The sequence below is a fragment of the Octopus bimaculoides genome, chromosome 10 (assembly GCF_001194135.2).
Source record: "Octopus bimaculoides isolate UCB-OBI-ISO-001 chromosome 10, ASM119413v2, whole genome shotgun sequence".
Lineage (NCBI taxonomy): Eukaryota > Metazoa > Mollusca > Cephalopoda > Octopoda > Octopodidae > Octopus > Octopus bimaculoides.
The window spans coordinates 49,282,039-49,302,697 of record NC_068990.1 but is presented as its reverse complement, the minus strand read 5'-3'; the positions used below and the strand labels follow the sequence as shown (position 1 = coordinate 49,302,697).

Sequence of the window (20,659 nt, the reverse complement as noted above, 5' to 3'; positions counted from 1 at the left end):
ATATATATGTATGTATTTATATATATATATATGTATGTATTTATATATATGTGTTTTACCGAATGTGAGGAAATGCAGCCTTCAAAGAAGCTAGCCTTTTAAAAACAGACTTAACTATAGATCGCCGATTCTTTGAAGGTTACATTCCCTCGCATTCGGTAAAAATGTGTTTATTACGGTAGTTAACGTGAAGCATTCTTGTATAGTTATGCTCTTTATATATATATATATATATATATATATACGAAATGGGACAAGAACGCAAAACATCCAGACAAATGATACAAGAAAGTGACAACAAAACATCCAGATAGACGATACAAAGAAAACAAGGACGGGTCATCGATAAGATAAGTACCAGTTGAGCACTGGAGTTGATATAATCGATTGATCCTTGTCACCGAAATTGTTGGTCTTGTGCCAAAATTTGAAACCAATAATAGTTAACAATTGCATGTGAAAATGGAGGTGCTACATTTAGTTTAAATTCTTATATGGCTAACAATAGGAGTGAATTATACTTCCTAATTTAGTAATAGAATAAATAACTAGTAATAAAGTTTCAGCAGTTCTGTTACCAAACATTAACAAACACTTCAATTAATAATATATCACAGTTGTCGAAAATCCAAGGTTCGACAATTTGATTTTTTCACTCGGCCATAGAAAGAAAACAATAAAGGTCCCTCACCTTCCAGAGAAAAAAAAAAACACGAGTTGTAAGACCGTATGGTTGGAAACCATGAGAAAGTAAGACGTAATTCTGTTAATTACTGACAAAAATGATGACATGTATGTAGGTTTTATAATCTACTATAATAATACTCTTATGTTTTTTTCTCCGTCACAACATGAATTAGAAAGGAAGGGGTGATATCAAACTGGAAGCGGGATGGTGAACATTCAACACTGAAAAAAACAAATCAAAATGTTTATGTGTACAAGGGAACGATGTGAATGTATGTGAACATTGGCAAGTGTATCAATTTGATTTACCATTCATATTTATATATAAAATACCACAATTAGCCGTCATTTTTGACGGCACGGAGCCAGCTACTTAAAAAATATTGTCCTACCAAACACATTTTATCGAAGGGTACATAACTCTTATTTGTTGACATTTATTTTTGAACCCATACAAGCCTTAATGCCATCAACCAAAGCTAATGTCAATCAGGTGTTTCTTAATTTCATCAGACCTATTACAAAACCGTTACTGCATTTCTCCTACCCAAGGATTTGTACAAAATATAAAATTTTTGCCAGCACATTTAGTCATGTAACTTGGTGACTCTTAGAAAACCATCTGGAGATACTCTTTATAAGCGAATGTTATAGTAGCGTAACGAACAACAAAAGATAAAAAGTGCTTCTTTGTAAGGAGTATACCTCTTCAATATCCATATATGTGCCGACCCCTTCGGGAAACATTTCATCAGCAACGACCGCAGAATTCATCGCTACGCCGGAAGTTATAGACATTTAGAGAGGAAGTGGAAGTAGATGCGTGCGCAGTCGTACTGTCACGTGAAAATAAATATTCATGTGATTTAGCTGCTTTCATTGTAGTTGGTCTGCGAATCTCTTCTGGACTTGTAGTGAAATCAGGAAAAGGTAGTAGTAGTTTGTTTGGGTTTTTTTCTCCTGTAATATATTTCACCTTCTCTTTGAAATGATGTAACCTTTGTCGACATTATTAAAAAAATCCTTTATTTTTCTACTACTGCTAATACACATATTTTAACCCTTCTGTTTCCTCGTAGACCAATTGAAGGCGTTAGCTTGCTACGACACGGATAGCCTGTCACCACTGATTTGATAATTGCACTCCAAAATGAAGTCTATCCTAATATGTGTTGCTGTTTTGATTTGTAAGTAATTCAATTATCTTTTTTTTTTCTTCATTTATTGGGGTATAATAATTATAATATAAAAAAAAAAACGAGTCATTAGATTTAAAAATAACAACAGCAAAACATGTAAACGCTTTCTTTATTTAAAATCAAGATTGTTAATGAGAATTATTGTTTTATATTTTCATACTGGCTTACATATTTATGCTATGTAATAGGCCAGCCTTGGTTTGACTTTATTTTATGTAATATGACCTGCCTGCTGGCTAATTACGCATTTATCATTTGTCCTACAACTAGTTTATTGTTAACACCCACCCACACTTCTGTCTATAATACAGAAAACTCGTTGAGCCTATATTTTTATTATCACTTCTAAAATTCTCATTAATTTTGTTGCAGATTGATTTATTTATTTATATACATATATATACATATAAAAAATTTTCTTAATTGTTTAGATTTAACTTGATAAAATCAACTTGGCTGCGGAAAATTTATTTCGACTTTGTAACTTCGTAAATAAAAGATATTGTTTGTAATATATCCCGGTTGTAAATAAAATTTGGTGGTTGAAAAATTTTTTTTTAGTTAAGCTGGCTTATCTTTGCAACGTCATTTTCAAAGCAAGCAGGTGTCATTTGTCATGGGATTTAAATCACGTGTTCTACACTAACTTGTGTGGGCAAGTTTTAATACGGTTTAAACTGGACACAGTTTACACAGCTGACAGTTTCTCTACTTTGTAGAATCTACTCTCCTGCCCCCACCGCATCCGTATTAAATATTGTTTTAATTTCTATAACTCTCTTTTCCTTGATCACATTTGTATATTTGCTCCTTAATTACAATGTAATACAGCAGAAACATGATTTTAAATGTGCTAGGTTGACATATTAGCTTTCTTTTTTTTTTTTTTGTTCTTTAGATTTCTTTTGGAGTGTTCCCAGCTTATTGTGTCGTATGCTTGTGTAATAATGTATTATTAAAAAGGCAGTGATAGATAATCCCCTCCCAGCCAGTCATAAAATAGTTCTGAAGATAAGATTAACTGTCACATTCAGATGACTTCCTTTCTCTTTACAATTGTTTTCTTAATCTTGACCTTTGGTTATTTATCTATCTTCCAGATTTATCACTCTATTATCCATACTCTTTTATTACACATAGTTTTTTTTTTTTTTTGCCTTAGATTTTTTATTTTAATCAACTTGAGTTTCAACGCTTTTTTTTTTTTTTTTTTTTTTTTTTTTTTTTTTTTTTAAATTATGTACTGGATTGAAACTTAATGGGTTATTGGAGTCGGTGAAAAATTTAAACGAAAAATCTGTCTGCTAGGTGACTAGTAAACCCCAGTGGTTTAAGGGATGAAGGTAAAGTAAATTTCCAGGTAAACGTTTCTAATAGAAAGGCAGAAGACACCAGAAGCTAATATAATATACACGCACAGTTAAATATAGAAGTGTAAAGTATAATTTGTTACATAATCTCTATTATAAACACATTAATGAAATAATTCTCCGTTTGAACTTTTTTAATTACGTGTATGTGTGTGTGGTAGAAATTTACGGATGCACAAATCGGATAAAATGAAACAAATATAGACGACTTGTTCCGAAACACCCTCGAGTGGGGAACGGTTCTCAAAAATAACCCCCCAGTTTTCCCCCAAAATTCCTGTTCTCGAAATCTACATAGTCCGAGGTATATTTGTAGAGAATTTCGTCAAAAAATATCCATTTTCTTGAAAGTTAAGACGAATTGAAGTGGACGCCGGTGAATTTTCCGAAATTACGCACCCCCTCCTAAGACACTTTCCCCCACTAGTTTTGTATATTCGAAATCTACATGATATAACACATTCGTAGACGATTTCATTTTTAAAAAATCCATTTTTCTAGAAGTCATGATGATCCTAAGTCGGTGGGGAGACAGAAATCTGTAGTTATGCCCCACCCCCTATTAACACTTTCTCACCAAAAGTTTTGTATATTCGGAATCTACATGATATAACACATTCGTAGAAAATTTCATGAAAAAATATCCATTTTTCTGAAAGTTATCATCCAAAGTCGGCGGGGGCAGAAATCTGTAGTTATGCCGTTTTCTGCCCCCGACTTTGGATGATCATAACTTTCAGAAAAATGGATATTTTTAAATTAAATTTTCTACGAATGTGTTATATCATGTAGATTCCGAATATACAAAACTTTTTGGAGAAAGTGCTTTAGGAGGGCAGGGAATTTCGAAAAATTCACCGGAGTCCACTTCAATTCGTCTTTCAAGAAAATGGATATTTTTTAATATCTTATACAAATATACCTCGGACTATGTAGATTCCGTGGACATAGGAATTTTGAGAGTTATTTTTGAGAACCGTTCCCCACTCAGGGATGTTTCGGAACAAGTCGTCCATATTTTTTCATTTTCTGTTTTGTGCGTTTGTGCATCCGTAGATTTCTATACACAATTAAAAAAAAAGTTCGAACGGGGAATTTTCATTCAATACTATGTTTATTATAGATTATGTAACAAATTATACTTTACACTTCTATATTTAACTGTGCGTGTATATTCCTTATTTTTGCAACTGGTGTCTTCTGCCTTTGTATTAGAAACGTTTACCTGGGAATGTAAAGTGGAAAAAAATAAAATAGGTATTTGATCCTTTCACCCGCACGAAGTTTCACTAAGAAAAAGAAAAACTCGGTTTTTTTTGCGTGGAATCGAGTACCCTGACCTAATATGCTGCAAACTCCTTTTGTTCGAAAAAAGGGGGGGCGGACCCCTCCCCATATCCCGGAATCATTGGAAAATTTTTTTTCGTTGAATTGATTCCGGTGACCTAAAATGCTACAAAACCCTTTTTTGGGTTCGCAAAACGAGGTGAGGTGGAAGCCTCGGAATTTCACTCCCTCGCCTCCATTGATCTTTCACCTGCACGATTTTCACTCATTTTTTGGCATGGAATCAACAAGTACCCTGACCTAATATACTCCTTTGTTCAGGGGAAACTGGACTCCCCCTATATCCTGGAGTCATTGGAAATTTTTTTCGTTGACTGAATTCCGGTGACCTAATATGCTACAAAACCCATTTTGGGTCCGGAAAACAGTGAGGTGGAATCCTCGGATATTTCACCCCCATTTTCAAATATTTTTTGCTATTTCTTTTTTTACCCATAATTTTAGATGACATTTTGCAGAAATACGATTTCGAGATAGTGTGGATTACATTAGATTGAAAATTCAAACAAGTTTGAAATGAAAATGTGGAAAGACCTTCCCCTATTTTCTCCCAAATTTGTTTATTTTTGTAATTTTTTTTTGCCAAAAGTCCTCATTTTCGGATATGTGCGTGTGTGTCTGAATGTTTACAATCTCTGCTGAATTACAGCTACAAACGGTAATGTTACTATTTGTAGCTGGGCTGCAACTTGTTTTGTCAAATTCTCTTGTCAATAAATTGTCTGCTAGCTTTGCACTTTCAAATATCTTACTTGAGAAATGGGTAAAGGTTTGTGACAGCATCCAACTGTAAAAAGAATTCTTCCTCAGTCACTATCTCAGTCATCCTAGCATGGAAAAACATGATACAAAAGGAACAAAGAAATATCTTTTGTAAATTATTGTTTAGAAGAATTTTATCTCTGAAGTGAACTCATTCTTGGTGATAATTTTTCCTGTATAAATAATTTGAGCTGCTCCACCGGAAAAAGCAAATTTCTAAGGTGGAGATATTTGGTTTTAACTCTATTCATGAATAGCAATGAAGTATTGCGAATTTTAGTTATGTAGTTTGACACTTTTTGAAGATTGTTGAGTTTTATTATAAATGCTGAAATTTAAAAAAATAAAAGGCTATTGAAGTTTTGTGCAATGATGCTTGGAAACTGAATGGAGTGTATTACAGTTTTGCCCCAGCCCAACTCTGAGCAGAACTATGAGAAATGAGCTCCAATTCTGATCGTTCCCACTTTTTATATTCTGACATAAATTATATCAGATATAAATTATCTATTCCTTACTATAATAAAGTGTGATTTAAGAGAAACTTGGTTGCTATTTCTTAAAAGTTGATTGACTTGAGTTTTGTTTTTTTTTTTGGCTCATGGAGTGTAGAATGACTTTAATGTCAAAGGGCAATGTGTAGTTAGCAATCATAAGTTTGTTAATGTAGAGTGGGAAGGGTCAAATGGCTGATTCCTAAGTACTTAATCCACAGTTGATTAGTTACCAGCTCTCATTACATAATCTGATAGCATTGTCAGAATGCTGGTCAAAATTATTAGCATTGACCAGTGCACATCTGTGCTTGAAGACTTTCTTTGTGCATTATATTTAAATTTTTGTATGGCAGGATACAAACTTGATACAATGATAGTATTTTCTGTATGGTTGCATCCATCACTTTACAGAATTATATTCTACTACCTTTGCATAGCATTCTTGACATTTCCATGTTTAAATATATTCTTTTACGTGTTTCAGTCATTTGACTGCAGCCATGTGGGAGCACTGCCTTAAAGGGTTTTAGTTGAAGAAATCAACCCCAGGACTTTGTAAACACATGAACACCAGTTGTCAAGCAAAGATGGGGACACTCATATATATATATATATATATATATATATATAATACACACACACACAAACAGGCTTCTTTTCAATTTGTCTACCAAATCCACTCACGGCTTTGGTTGGCCCAAGACACTTGCCCAAGGTGCCATGCAGTGGGACTGAACCCAGAAACATGTAGTTGGGAAGCAAGCTTCTTATCACACAGATATGGAAATATTTTATTCTCAAATGCATGATAATAATACTGAATAGCATAGAACATCCTTATATTGCAGAAAAATTTGTTAGCGGCCAGCCATGAGACTCACTCACATCCTTGTGATTACCCGTCAGTGCTTTACCTTTAAGCTAAACTGCCCACTAACAAATTCTTCTTCAATTTTTGCACTTATAAATTTAGCTTTTATAGACGCTATATGTGAAATTACATTTTTTTACATATATCGTACTTTCACATATAGCATCTATAAAAGCTAAATTTATAAGTTCAAAAATTGCAGAAGAATTTGTTTGTAGACAGTTCAGCTTAAAGGTAAAGCACTATGACCAGTAATCACAGAGATGTGAGTTTGGGTCTCATGGCTGGCTACTAATAAATTCTTCTGCAATATAAGGATGTTCTATGCTATTTATGCTATTCAGCATTATTATGTGTTTGAGAATAAAACATTTCCATATCTATATATTTCAATACATCTCAATACTTCTAAAAAAGCAAACTTTGTTTACATATATCATAATTTTATATCTCAGCATTTTAAGAAATGTGTGTCAATCTGTTGTATACTTGTGTATTCACATTTGTTCTTATCTTAGAATTGCTCACAATCATATCATTTCCTCTCAACAGATCATCTGCTGGTTTTGTATCTTCATGATAGATAAGTGAAATGATCCCTTTGAAAAACATGGGTTAGTGACTGGAAGGGCATTAGCTGTAAAACTGCTTCAGTATATTTATCTAACCCATGCTAATATGGAAATATGGACATGAAAACAAATAAGATAATTTTGGAGTTGTATTTGTTTGACAAGTGTCTTGATGAGACTGTAGAATCTGAAATTATTAGATCACACAAGTGTTTTAGCCATTTAAGAACACAAAACTTCTATTCAATTTTCTTTTTTTATTTTTTTTTTGTATGAAAACGTAAATTTTTTGTGTACTTAACTGGCTAAAATGTCTCTTCCTCAACATACCAGTCTAGTAAACTGGAAATCAAGGGTTTGAATCCCTTTGGAATCTTTATCTAGGCACAAGTAGGGCTGTATGGCAAGAAGCTTACTTCCTAACAACATGGTTCCGGGTTCAGTCCCACTGTGTGGAAATTGTTGTAGCTCTGGGCTGGTCAAATCCTTGTGAGTGGATTTGGTAGATGGAAACTGAAAGAATCCCTTTGTGTGTATATGTATATTTTTACCCCCACCACCATTTTCACAAATTGTGTTGGTTTGTTTACATCCACATAATTTAGTTTAGCAAAAAGAAACCTATTCTAAGTACCATGCTCAAAAAGAAAATAAGTGCAGGGTTTGGTTTGTCCAACCACACTCTTTAAGATGGTGCACCAGCTTGGCAGCAGTCCATTGACAAAGCAAGTAAAAGATATGGATCTTGCAGTTTTTTTTTCCTTGAAACATATTCAGATTTGGTTTGTGTTCTTAGTTGTCTTCATCTTTCTAGTTTGAATAAGCATCAACTTTGGCTTAGTTCTACCCATGCTATCTAACAAAGGATTAATGGTATATACATTTTATGCACAACACACCATGAATCAGAAGGATTGAAATTGTTTTAATGCTCACTTTTTCTTGCTTGCAAGGGTCAAATGGAATTCATTGAGGTAGATTTTTTATGGTTGGATGCCTTTCCTTGATCAACTGTCACCTGCTTCCAACCTAGATATCTCCCCATAACTGAACATGCTTTCATGGAATATTGGAAACAAGTGTATGATGGTGACACTTTTCAACTATCATGCAATGTCAAGTCAAGTGGCACATATGTACAAAGATAGACTTTCAGTTTCTGTTTGCATGGGCTTTGGCCAGCCTTGGAGCTATAGTAGAAGGCACTTGTCTTAGGTCAAGTTAATTGTGACAGTGACAAAGAAAGAATTCAGAAATTAGGTAACATATTAGAATGTTGAATTTGCAAGAACAAGATTGCACATTAAAATAACCCTACCTTTTGTCAGATAGCACCTATGACATGAGAAAATCAATGCTAATTATAAGTGAATTATTTTATCTCGTAATATATTAATTCTAATAATAGAATTTACAGCCATATCACTTTGAAAACACCAGTTCTCGTCCGATCACCGAAGTTAAGCAAAGTCGAGCCTAGTTAGTACTTAGATGGGTGACTGCTTGGGAAACCTAGGTGCTGTAAACGTGAAGAAAAAAAAAAAAAAGGCTGGCAGAAACGTTAGCACGCCAGGCGAAATGCTAAGCAGTAATTTGTCTGCCGTTATGATCCGAGTTCAAATTCCGCCAAGGTCGACTTTGCCTTTCATCCTTTCGGGATCGATTAAATAAGTACCAGTTACGCACTGGGGTCCATATAATCGACTTAATCCGTTTGTCTGCCCTTGTTTGTCCCCTCTGTGTGTAGCCCCTTGTGGGTAGTAAGGAATTTATAATATATTAATTCTAATAATAATGAAAAATTTAATGAATTTTGCCAAGATGTTTAGGATTGTAAGCTACTTTGTCTAGATCTACTCTAGTGTGGAGCTATTATCTGACTTTGGGATTGAAAACCATTTGGTTCTTAGTTATTGATCATAACTGTAGAATATTTAAACTTGCAGTGTATCTTGATATATAACAGTAAAAATTTAAGCTTGTATTTGCTGGTTTGGCAGCTCAGTTTTTCTTTAATGACTTAATGAAGTAGAAAATTATTAGCTGCTAGGTTATTTTAACCATCCCAAATAACAAAATAGCCTTTTTCATGCATCTTAAACTCTCATTCCTTCTTTTGTTAGACCCAGCAATCTGTATTCTCTCCTAGTTGCTGCTTCTCTTTATCTTTGGTTTATTCTTAGAGTGGTTACCTTCCAAGTCATATCCAGTATCTGTCATTAGTTTGTAATTACAATTCTAAGTAAATTTTTGTTTCCTCAACATTTGTCTTTGAAAAGTGAGGGGTGGAGTTAGGCAGTCATCAAATGTTTCATGTCTCTATTGATTCCATGCTAAAATGGAAAAACATGTGAAACAAATGATCAAATTTGGTTTAAATTCATCTTACCTGCTTCATTTAATCACTGATTGCTATTGATTCTCCAGTTAGTTGCTTTTTTTTTTTTTTCCTGGCAAAACTTGTACATTTAAATTTTAACTTTATTGATTGTCTACTATTTTATATCAGATGGTTATGAGAGCTTATCTATAAGTTTCAGTAAGCCATCTATTCATTCTCACCATCAGTTAGTTGCTTTGAAATTATATTTGTGTGAACTCCCACTCTGTTGGCATGATATATTACCCTATCGATACCAACCTACCTGAAACGGTCCATGGTTCTATGATATAGATTCTCTGTTTTAAAGTTATCTAAACAATGTTCCAGCAAAATTTCATGTTTTAATTTCTAAATACCAACTTAATAATGGCAAAATTGTTCTAATAAATTCTTTATCAATTTTAGCATTAATTGGAACAAAGCAATATATTTCAGCATAAATGTGGTAACAAGGATTAAAAAGAATCCAAATGATTAAGATAATGTTATGGATATATCACATGGCTTAACACAACTTTATTTCTTAAATAGATTAAGAGAATGATTAGATTGGTAGCATTATATATTTTTTCTTAATAGATCTAAATTTTAAAGCATTCCTAACTTTCTCCAAATATATTCTTTGTTTGTGCAGCTTCAGGTTATGGGGGCTATATTTTTGTGTTCTGAATTGGTACTTAAACATAATGATGATGTTTGATATTTTTCTTTGTTTTTATTTTGTAATATTAGTATCAAACATTACTACCGGCAGTATAAGCAACCCAGTTGTTATAACTCAGCCAACCACCTCTGTTACAACTGAGAAGCCAAGCACCACCTCTGTTACAACTGAGAAGCCAAGCACCACCTCTGTTACAACTGAGAAGCCAAGCACCACCTCTGTTACAACTGAGAAGCCAAGCACCACCTCTGTTACAACTGAGAAGCCAAGCACCACCTCTGTTACAACTGAGAAGCCAAGCACCACCTCTGTTACAACTGAGAAGCCAAGCACCCCTAATGTTACAACTGAGAAGTCAAGCACCCCTAATGTTACAACTGAGAAGCCAAGCACCCCTAATGTTACAACTGAGAAGCCAAGCACCCCTAATGTTACAACTGAGAAGCCAAGCACCCCTAATGTTACAACTGAGAAGCCAAGCACCCCTAATGTTACAACTGAGAAGCCAAGCACCCCTAATGTTACAACTGAGAAGCCAAGCACCCCTAATGTTACAACTGAGAAGCCAACCACTCACATACCAATTCCAAAACGATCAACTAAGTATGTTGTGACTGGAGCTAATGGACAACGTTGTATTGTTATAACTACTGAGATATCTTATAAATATTCTTATAAGGTAATGTTTTTTAAAGCAACTGTTGATCCCTTATCATGAACAGAATGCATGTCAAGTATATTTAAATATCTAATGAATTACGATTTCTGTCTTTGAATTATGATTTCTGTCTTTAGTGTTTTGGCATACTTTTGGATGTCAAACAGTTGATTGAATCAGCTATACCTTTGAATAATACTTAATTCCTTTTAATTAGATGAAAGAGCAAGTTGTCCATGGGATTTGATTTAAAATGTAAAGGAACATAACTAAATATTATAGGATATTTTGTATGGCCTGATCAATGCTAAAATCTCAAACCAAGCTTGTGATGTTTTATTTTATTTATAAGCTAGTCAAATATTCAGTTGTCTTTTATCTATCTGAAGGTAGATTTGATTATTAACTGAAATGAAAGTATAAAAATCTTCATTATCAGAAAAGCTCGATCTCATCAACTTGGAACCAGCTGATTACTGCAATTTTCTACCGTTTTAACTGTTGCTTAATGCTTTTCTTTTTTGTCTTGGCTAATTTAGATGTAATTTTTCTTGCAGAATATTTCTGAAAATGGGTCAATCTTTTCAAATGCGACACATAATGGCACTTGCAATGATACAGCTGATGAACTGTCAATTTACTCATCAAATGTTCATTTAGACTTAGTTTTTGCAAAAAATGTATCTACAAAGTTTTTGAAGAAGGTTGTACTATCATTTGGGGATCAAAATTTAAGTAAGTCAAGCTTTATTTGCAAAACAAAATATTAAGTTGTTCAAGATGGTGATATATTTAGGGTGCTAATTTTAATTTCTTCTTTTAATAGCTGATTCCAAAGACAATATGAATGAATTACTATTGAAGGATAATGAATATTTTATTTGTAAATCAAGTAAAAAGATAACTTTGAACAACTCAGTTATTACCTTCTCAGACCTGACTTTGGATATCTTCAGAAATGCTACTAATACAACTACTCTTGGATCACGTAAGTATTTTTTTCTTTTTTACTCTACATACAAATGTTTACAAATATTTTAACTTTTCAAGGAAAAAACTTATTCAAATGCTTGTAATTCTTGTGATTCTAGTTGTGTAAAAATTTTATGAAATCAAAGATAATACACAAAATAAATCTTGAATTTGTGAATGGAAAAAATATAACTGAATATTTTAGATGTTTCAGGAGTTATTAGAATTGCCCTATAAATCTTTAGTACAATTTATATAGTAATTAATAACATATGATAGTTTTAGTTGTAGATAATTATAGTAGATTTGTGTGACATTGCCAAATTATTTTGGAGTGTCTATGGAGTGACTTGAAAATTTCTTTTCAAATTTCTTGGTCTTTCATAGTTATGTTAAATGGAATTTTAGGTTTGGTATATCTTTTTTAACTCTAAATTTTGATGTTTTTTGTTATGAGTTTTAGAATTCTAATGTAGCATATAGTTTTTCAAACTAAGGCAGCAAACTGAGTGAGTTTGTAGTATTTTTTCCAGCTCTCTGCATTCAGTTCAGATACCTCCAAAATCAACTTTGGTATTTTATTTAATCCCAATAGGTTGAAAAGCAGTCTTGTACTTGGGTTGATTCTTGAACTCCTTTCTGAAAGAAATCAACTATGGTTAGACTCAGAGAAATGTTTTCTGTCTGGCCTAGAAATGCCCAAAATACTCCATATATCACAGTGACACTCTTATCACAGCATCAGGAGTTGGAGGCCCAAAGCAGGACATAACATGCCTATGTTTTTTAAAGTTTGAGACCATTTTCTATCTTGGATGGAGAATAGTTTTATCTTATAGCTTTCAACTGCTGCAATGGCCTGGATATATTATTTCTTATGGCACTGAAAGAATGAGGAATGGTCTCAGTTTAACTTCTCATTTTATTGGATATTTGGCTATTACGTATGTCAAATAAGTAACATCTTGTTTGAACAAAAACAGATGATCACACTGAGCAACAAAACGTTCTCAGATGGATTAATGAGGTATGGTTTTAAATCCATTTATGGCCTCTGTTGGTCGAGGTTGATCTGTACATGTATATGCAGGGACGAGCAAGAGTTTTTGGAGGTTGGGTGGATGAGTGGGGGAGAACCCAAGGTCTGGACATCTTGTAACTGCCACCACCAAGGAAAACCTGTTCATCATGTCATGATGGATGCCATTCAAAATAGTATGGTGACATGGTTGAACAATATGACATCAATACATGCGAGGTCTGATGAGTATCCGGACTGTTGCCATAGTAACAAAGCTAAAGCATGCAGAGTGAAGGTGCTTGGCACAGATTGACCTTGAACTCTGCTGTTTACAGCATTGCTTCAAAGGAAGGTGTGTAGCATGTGATTATTGCATTGACTGACAGTTGTTATGGTGATACATGCTCAGAGGCCTATGCAAAGTTGCAGAAAGTGTTTGGAGCAGATTGTATGAACTGTACACAAGTCTACGAGTCGTTCAGATGTTTCCAAGATGGCCGAATAAATGTTGATATTGGCGAACATTCTGGGAGACCTGCAACCAGCAGGACTGAGAAAATTATCGCAGATGTGCATGCAGCTGTGATGGGAAATCGTTGAATCACCATCCATGAGTTACCAGAGGATGTGCAGATTAGTTACGGTTCAGTTCAGTCCATTATCACTGAAGATTTGGGTATGAGATGCTTGTCTGCCAAGTTTGTGCCAAAACTGCTTTCACTGACTAAAAGACACTCTGGTTTGTGTTGCTCAAGATCTTGATTGTGTCGAGAACAATGAAAACTTTTTGAAAACTTTGTGTAGGCCTCTAAGTAGGTATTGCCAAGCTTTTGGCAAAATTTGATACAGATTCTGTCATGGTCAATGTAACAACCACATGCTACATACCTTCCTTCCAAGCATTGCTGTAAACAGTGAAAGTGAACTAGAACATTAAAACTTAGTGTGCATGCACAGCAAAGTTCAGTCAATCGGGGCCAAGTGGCTTTACACTGCATGCTTTAGCTTTGTTACTATAGCAACTGTCCGGATACTTATTCATCAGACTATGTATTCCTCATTATATCGAAAAATGCTTAGTCAATTATTGGTATTTAAACACATACTGATAAAATTTCAAGTGAGTGTGTAGAGTTACATTATTGGTACCCATCTTCAACCTGATTAATTCAAAACAGTGACAATCTGAATACTAGAAATCAATGGCTCATTTAGTATTTAGACCAACCAACAGTTATTGAATGATTTTTATATACATTAACACAATGGTTACCAGATATACACTTACCTTAGTCTGTTAAGATTTTTTTTTTTTTTTGCCAACTTCCTATACAAACTTTATCAATATGATTGAAGTTTGTCTATTAATTACCTGAAAACAAAAGTTTGTCATGCCTGCTGATATTTATTTTCTTTTTCAGGACACATTTGCGTTGAAGATATGAAGACAAGCAGCATTGTTCCTATTGCTGTGGGAGCTGCCTTAGCTGGCTTAGTAATCACTGTCCTTATTGCCTATCTAATCGGTAGAAAACGAAGCAGGAGAGGCTATGAATCCGTTTAAAAAGTAATGCGTATGAGTTTGTGTGCACATGCATTTGTGATGGTAGTGTGTGTATGTATCCATTTGCATATGTGTATGTATATACATGCATATTTGTATATATGTGTATATGTATGTATATATCTTTATACATGTGTGTGTGTGTGGGTGGGTGTGTGTGTGTATATATTATATGTAAGCAACTTTTGTACTTCCCAATCTTGACACTCTTGTTTTCTAAGAAAACATTTTCTTTTAAGGTAGATATGAATAATACAGAATATATCCTAGTTTGAGTAAAACTGATTACTACCTGTTTCTAATAGGATTTTTGATTTCTTCCTAGTTTCAAATTTTACTTATTTAACTTTTCTCCTCTTACCTATTTCAGCAGTTTGACGCACACTAGAAAAGTCTTTATTTTTAATAGATTATATTCAGGCTCGGATTTTTTTTTTGTCTGATTTGACTTTTGGCTTTTTCCATTTAAAGATTTTTTTTTTTTTAATCATACAATTATTGAAATAAATATTGTACAAGATTGTTTTAGAACATCTTGAGAGAAAAAGCAAACTCAGATTTCGAATTCTGCACTTTGGCTTCATGACTTGTTTTTGTTTGTAGAAAGCATTGTTGCATCTTTTATTTTTCAAGGTAGTTATATGGTGCAGTTAGTAAAAACCAATTTGGATTAGATGCTTATTTAGTGATCCATTGTTTCAAAATGTTCTCATGTTTACCCTTTAGTCTGTTGACATAATATTTAGGGTTGGATTTGATGACCTTTATAACTGTAGCTCACCAAATAGGTAATAACACAAGGACTAGTAGAGCAAGGTTAAATGAAATGAACAGGAGACAATTACATTGAACACTTGTCTGAGCTAGTATGTACAAACAGTAAAACCAATATGTATGTTTTGTTTGTTTAAATTTGGTTCATTCTTGCTGAAACTTATTATCTTCCAACATTTTGTTGACATTCTATTTATGGGTTCTCTTTCACAAGAGAATAATTCTCTAGCAGTGACTATTGCCTGATAGAAATTCCCTTTCTGAATATGTCTAATCTAATATTAAATTTTATAAAACTTCTATCTAGTCTCCTTGAAATTACCAATGTAGCTAAAAAAATTTAGTTCAACAGTTCGTCAGTGCATGTATGCATTATGCTTGCAGTGTGTGTGTGTGTGTGTGTGTGTGTGTGTGAGAGAGAGAGAGAGATTTCACTTTCAGTTCTTGTAAACACCAGCCCAGTCAATTTCTTAAGATGGGCATAAATGTTTTAAATTAGGGTTGTGTGGTGACATGTAACACAAAAGTTCAAGTTATTTTTTTGTCTTTTAATATCAGTTTTGATACTTATCAAAAAGGGAAATTTTGCTTTTTCAAAATTTTATTCAGTAATATTTATTTCCCTAGATATTTTTTCTAATTTTGTTTGCAACTAATAATTCCCTCTCAATAATGCCTTAGGTTCTTCTATAACATAAAGGAATTTATTTTTTATTTTTTTTATATATCCATATATTAAACTTAAGATGTATCTCAGGTGGGGTAAAATTGTATTTTTGAAGTCGGATTTCTCTATTAATATTGAAATTTAATCTTTATATAAATTTACAAAACTTAGCTAGGTTCTATTTATAGATCTTTTTATCAATAATCCACATCCCAGTTTCAGGCCACAATATTCCTTCTCTACTCCCCAACTAATTTGAACTGAGCAGGATAAGATGTATAGAAAGTGAAAAGTATACGCCTCTATTTTGTTAATAAATTTTTATTATTGATGTGTGTTGTTATTCTATCACATTTATTATTCATATTAAGTTTACATTTGTGCAAGTATGCTTGCATCAATGTGGAGTTTACTTTTTTACCAAGTGATCTTGAGTACTATTTCAGTGTGTGGTGCCTTGGGCAAGTGTCTTCTGCTGTAGCATCTGCTGACCAATGCCTTGAGTAAAACTGGGAGGCAGAAACTGTATAAAAGCTTAGGTGTGCATGTTGTGTGTTTGCATGTATAGGATTGTATACATGCATCTCAATGTTTGTCCTCTGTCTTTGCATGAAAGCATTGAGCTAAAGACAAAAAGTTGGATTTAACTGTCTATGAATTGTTCTCTTGCTCTGTTTTCAGAGACAAGAGTAAAACAAACAAAAAAAAAATGTAAACTAGGTAAAGTTTAGTGACAATGGGTATCCACTTGTAAAACTTGGATTATATTCAACCCATTTTAGCATGGAAAAAAGACTTGGACATAAATCAAATTCACAAGTACATGCTAGAAAAGACTACATGGAATATTAATAAAAGAAATGTAATGAGCTTCTTGAACTATTTATAGGTACATAAATTAGAATGTGGCTGTTGACATGAAAGTTAATAGTTGAAATCTAATATAAAATATCAAGTGCATGTACAGAAGAATCAAGTTGAAAATGTATATATTTTCTGCATTTTCAACTTTATTTCTTTTATATTACTAGTTGTTTGGATTAGTAGTGATTTAACCATAGTGTGCGTGAATAAATTTATACATATTTTAGGTTGTCTGGAAAGTTCTGAGCATTTTTTTAATATGCAAAAGGGGATTTAAATGATCTCTCAAATTTTATTCAATGAAATAATTTCCTTTATTATTAATGACATTTGCCCATCTATCAGGCAATTTAAATATTCCACCACCATAAAATTTGACTGGTTTTGAACATAAGTTATCTAGATGCATTTTGACTCCATCTAAATCTTTAAATGTTTTTCCTTGCAATGAGTTCTGTAGTGACAAAAACAAATGGTAGTCAGATGGCACAATATCAGGAGAATATGGTGGATGGGGTAAAAGATTTCAGCCAAGTTCATGTAACTTTGTTTGGTTAGCAAAAGGTTGGGCATTGTCATGTTAGAACACTATCCCTTTCTTGTTGGCAATCTCTGGCCTCAATTCTTAGGTCTCTTTATTATTTTTTTTTCTGTTCAAATTAGTCAGCTGATGACAGTACACATAAGAATGGTCTTGTTTTGTGAGAGAAGCTCATAATAAATACCTTTGATCTCACCAAACACAAAGTATAGCTTTTTTTTTTTTTTTTTGGCATGGATATTTGTCTTTGGTTGCTGTTTTGGGGATCCTTGCGCAAAATCCAGGATCTTTTGCACATTTTTGTACATAATCCATTTTTCATGTCCAGTCACAAGTTGTTTCAAAACAAGGCAAGCTTTCATTCCGTATCAAAAGCATATCACAAACAGAATACTTAAAGTAATTCTTTTTTGATAGTTTGTGAGGGACCCATATATTACAGTGAGAAATGTATCCTAGCTTCACTCGGTATTCATGAGTTGTCATCATCATCATCATCGTTTAATGTCTGCTTTCCATGCTAGCATGGGTTGGACGATTTGACTGAGGACTGGTGAACTGGATGGCTACACCAGGCTCCAATCTGATCTGGCAGAGTTTCTACAGCTGGATGCCCTTCCTAAATGCCAACCACTCAGAGAGTGTAGTGGGTGCTTTTACGTGCCACGGCACAAGGGCCAGTTACACGGTACTGGCAACAGCCACACTCAAAATGGTATGGCGACGCTGGTAACAATCACGCTCAAATGGTGCTATTTACAGGCCACTAGCACAGAAGCCAGACAGCTGTTCTGGCAATGATCACGCTTGGACAGTGCTGCTAGTACTCCACTGGCACAGGTGCCAGTCATTGAATGTGGTTCAATTACGATTTCGATTTCACTTGCCCCAACAGGTCTTCGCAAGGAGTTTAGTGTTCAATGAAGGAGAGGTTGGCATGGGTGCCAGTCGTCGAATTTGGTTCGATTTCAAATTCACTTGCCGCAACAGGTCTTCACAAGCAGAGTTTAGTGTCTAATGAAGTAAGGATACGAATAAGTGAGCTGGCTACACTTCTGGCAGAGGCCACAGATTATGCTCTCACTTGGCTTGCCGGGTCTTCTCACATACTGCATATTTCCAAAGGTCCCAATCACTAGTCGTTGCCTCAGTGAGGCCTACAGTTCGAAGGTCGTGCTTCACCACCTCATCCCAGGTCTTCCTGGGCCTACCTCTTCCACGGGTTCCCTCCACTGCTAGGGTGTGCCACTTTTTCACACAGCTATCCTCATCCATTCTTTCCACATGTCCATACCAGCGCAATTGTCTCTCTTGCACACCACAACTGATGCTTCTTAGGTCCAACTTTTCTGTCATGGTACTTACACTCTGTCGAGTATGCACACTGACATTACACATCCATTGGAGCATACTGGCTTCATTTCTTGCAAGCTTACGCATGTCCTCGGCAGTCACGGCCCATGTTTCACTGCCATGTTGCATTGCGGTTCGTACACATGCATCATACAGTCTGCCTTTTACTCTGAGTCAGAGGCCCTTTGTCACCAGCAGAGGTAAGTGCTCTCTGAACTTTGCCCAGGCTATTCTTATTCTAGCAGCTACACTTTCAGCGCACCCTCCCCCGCTACAAACTTGGTCACCTAGGTAGCGGAAGCTATCAACTACTTTTAGTTTTTCTCTCTGGAGTGTGGCAAAGGTTGTTTTCTGCCCATTTTCATTGTTTATTGCTCCTGAGCATCTGCAACATACAAAAACTATCTTGCTAGTTAGCCTTCCTTTGATATTGCTGCACCTCTTATGTGTCCATATCTTACACTGGGTACATCTTATGGAGTTTCTACCTACGCCTTTTCTACAGATTGAACAGGGCCATCTACCTGAAGGGGTTTGTGTTTTGTCTACCTTCTTACTTATTAAGACTTTGGTTTTAGCTAGGTTGACTCTAAGGCCCTTTGATTCTAGTCCTTGCTTCCACACCTGAAACTTTTCTAGTTTTGATAGTGACTCAGCAATTAGAGCAAGGTCATCAGCAAAGAGGAGCTCCCAGGGGCAGCATGTCTTGAATTCCTGTGTTATTGCCTGGAGGACTATGATAAATATGAGGGGGCTGAGGACTGAACCTTGGTGGACCCCTACCTCTACCCAGAATTCTTCCCTGTACTAATTTCCAACCCTCCCCTTACTGACAGCGTCCCTGTACATGGCTTGCACAGCTCTCACTAACTACTCATCTATCCCTAGTTTCCTCATTGACCACCAGATAAGGGATCAGGGGACCCTGTCAAAGGCTTTCTCCATGTCAATGAAAGCCAGGTATTGAGGTTTCTTTGCCTAGGTATTTCTCCTGCAGCTGTCTTACCAGAAATATAGCATCAGTGGTACTTTTCTCTGGAATGAACCCAAACTGCATCTCATCTAAACTGACTCGCTCCCTAATTAGTTGGGCTATGACCCTCTCCGTGACCTTCATTACCTGGTCCAACAACTTGATACCTCTGTAATTGTTTGTGTCTAAAGCGTCACCTTTACCTTTGTAGCAGTTGACTATGTTGCTGCTACACCAGTCATTGGGTAGGACTTGTGTATCACCTGATTAACTATACGGGTGACTAGGCTATAGCCAACACTGCCAGGTATTTTGAGCATTTCTGCAGTGATTCCTGATGGGCCGGGGGCTTTCCCTGCCTTAATACTCTTGATTGCTTTATCTACCAAGGTATTGTCAATCAGGATAGCTGGTTCCTCTTTTGGGTCGACATGCGGCAGACTCTCTTCCTCCCATTCATTCTCTTTATTAAGCAAACTTTCATAGTGGCGTCTCCAAACCTCTCTCTCTTAGCAGCCTCATTTCGTGCAAGTGTACCATCACATTTCTCTCTCACACACTGTCTTGCAACACGAAATACCTCAAGTCTTTGGTTCTTACGGTGCAGAACATTGGCAAATTTTTTCTTATCTGCTTCCCCTCTGGCTAAGTAAACCTGTCTCCTAGCTTCCCTTCTGGCAGTCTGTTACAATTCCCTGCTACCTCCATTCTTCCAGTCCTTCCAAGCCTGTTTCTTTTGTCTAATAGCCCTGTCAACAACATTGTTCCACCACCACGTTACTTTGGGTCGAGAGGGGACTTTGCACCAACCACAGATCTGGTCAGTGGCTCTCAGCAGGTTGTCCTGTAGAAACCTCCAATTGTCTTTCACATTGTGTGATGCTATATCCCCTTCTATTTTGTCAAAGGCTTCGAGTAAG

The 20,659-nt window shown here is 35.1% G+C and overlaps 1 protein-coding gene and 1 non-coding gene across 2 annotated transcripts; both read left to right on the top strand.

The window, feature by feature from the left end:
* The first annotated feature begins 1,766 nt into the window (after positions 1-1,766).
* On the top strand, positions 1,767-16,339 carry LOC106883513 (uncharacterized). Its single transcript, XM_014934542.2, has 5 exons — positions 1,767-1,874; positions 10,421-11,031; positions 11,568-11,745; positions 11,837-11,998; positions 14,425-16,339. Exons 1-5 carry the CDS (start codon positions 1,838-1,840, stop codon positions 14,565-14,567), a joined length of 1,131 nt encoding a protein of 376 aa, XP_014790028.1. The 5' UTR covers positions 1,767-1,837; the 3' UTR covers positions 14,568-16,339.
* Positions 8,715-8,833, top strand: LOC128248951 (5S ribosomal RNA). Its single transcript, XR_008265102.1, has one exon. It is a non-coding gene; the product is annotated as a 5S ribosomal RNA (ribosomal RNA).
* Positions 16,340-20,659: the final 4,320 nt, after the last annotated feature.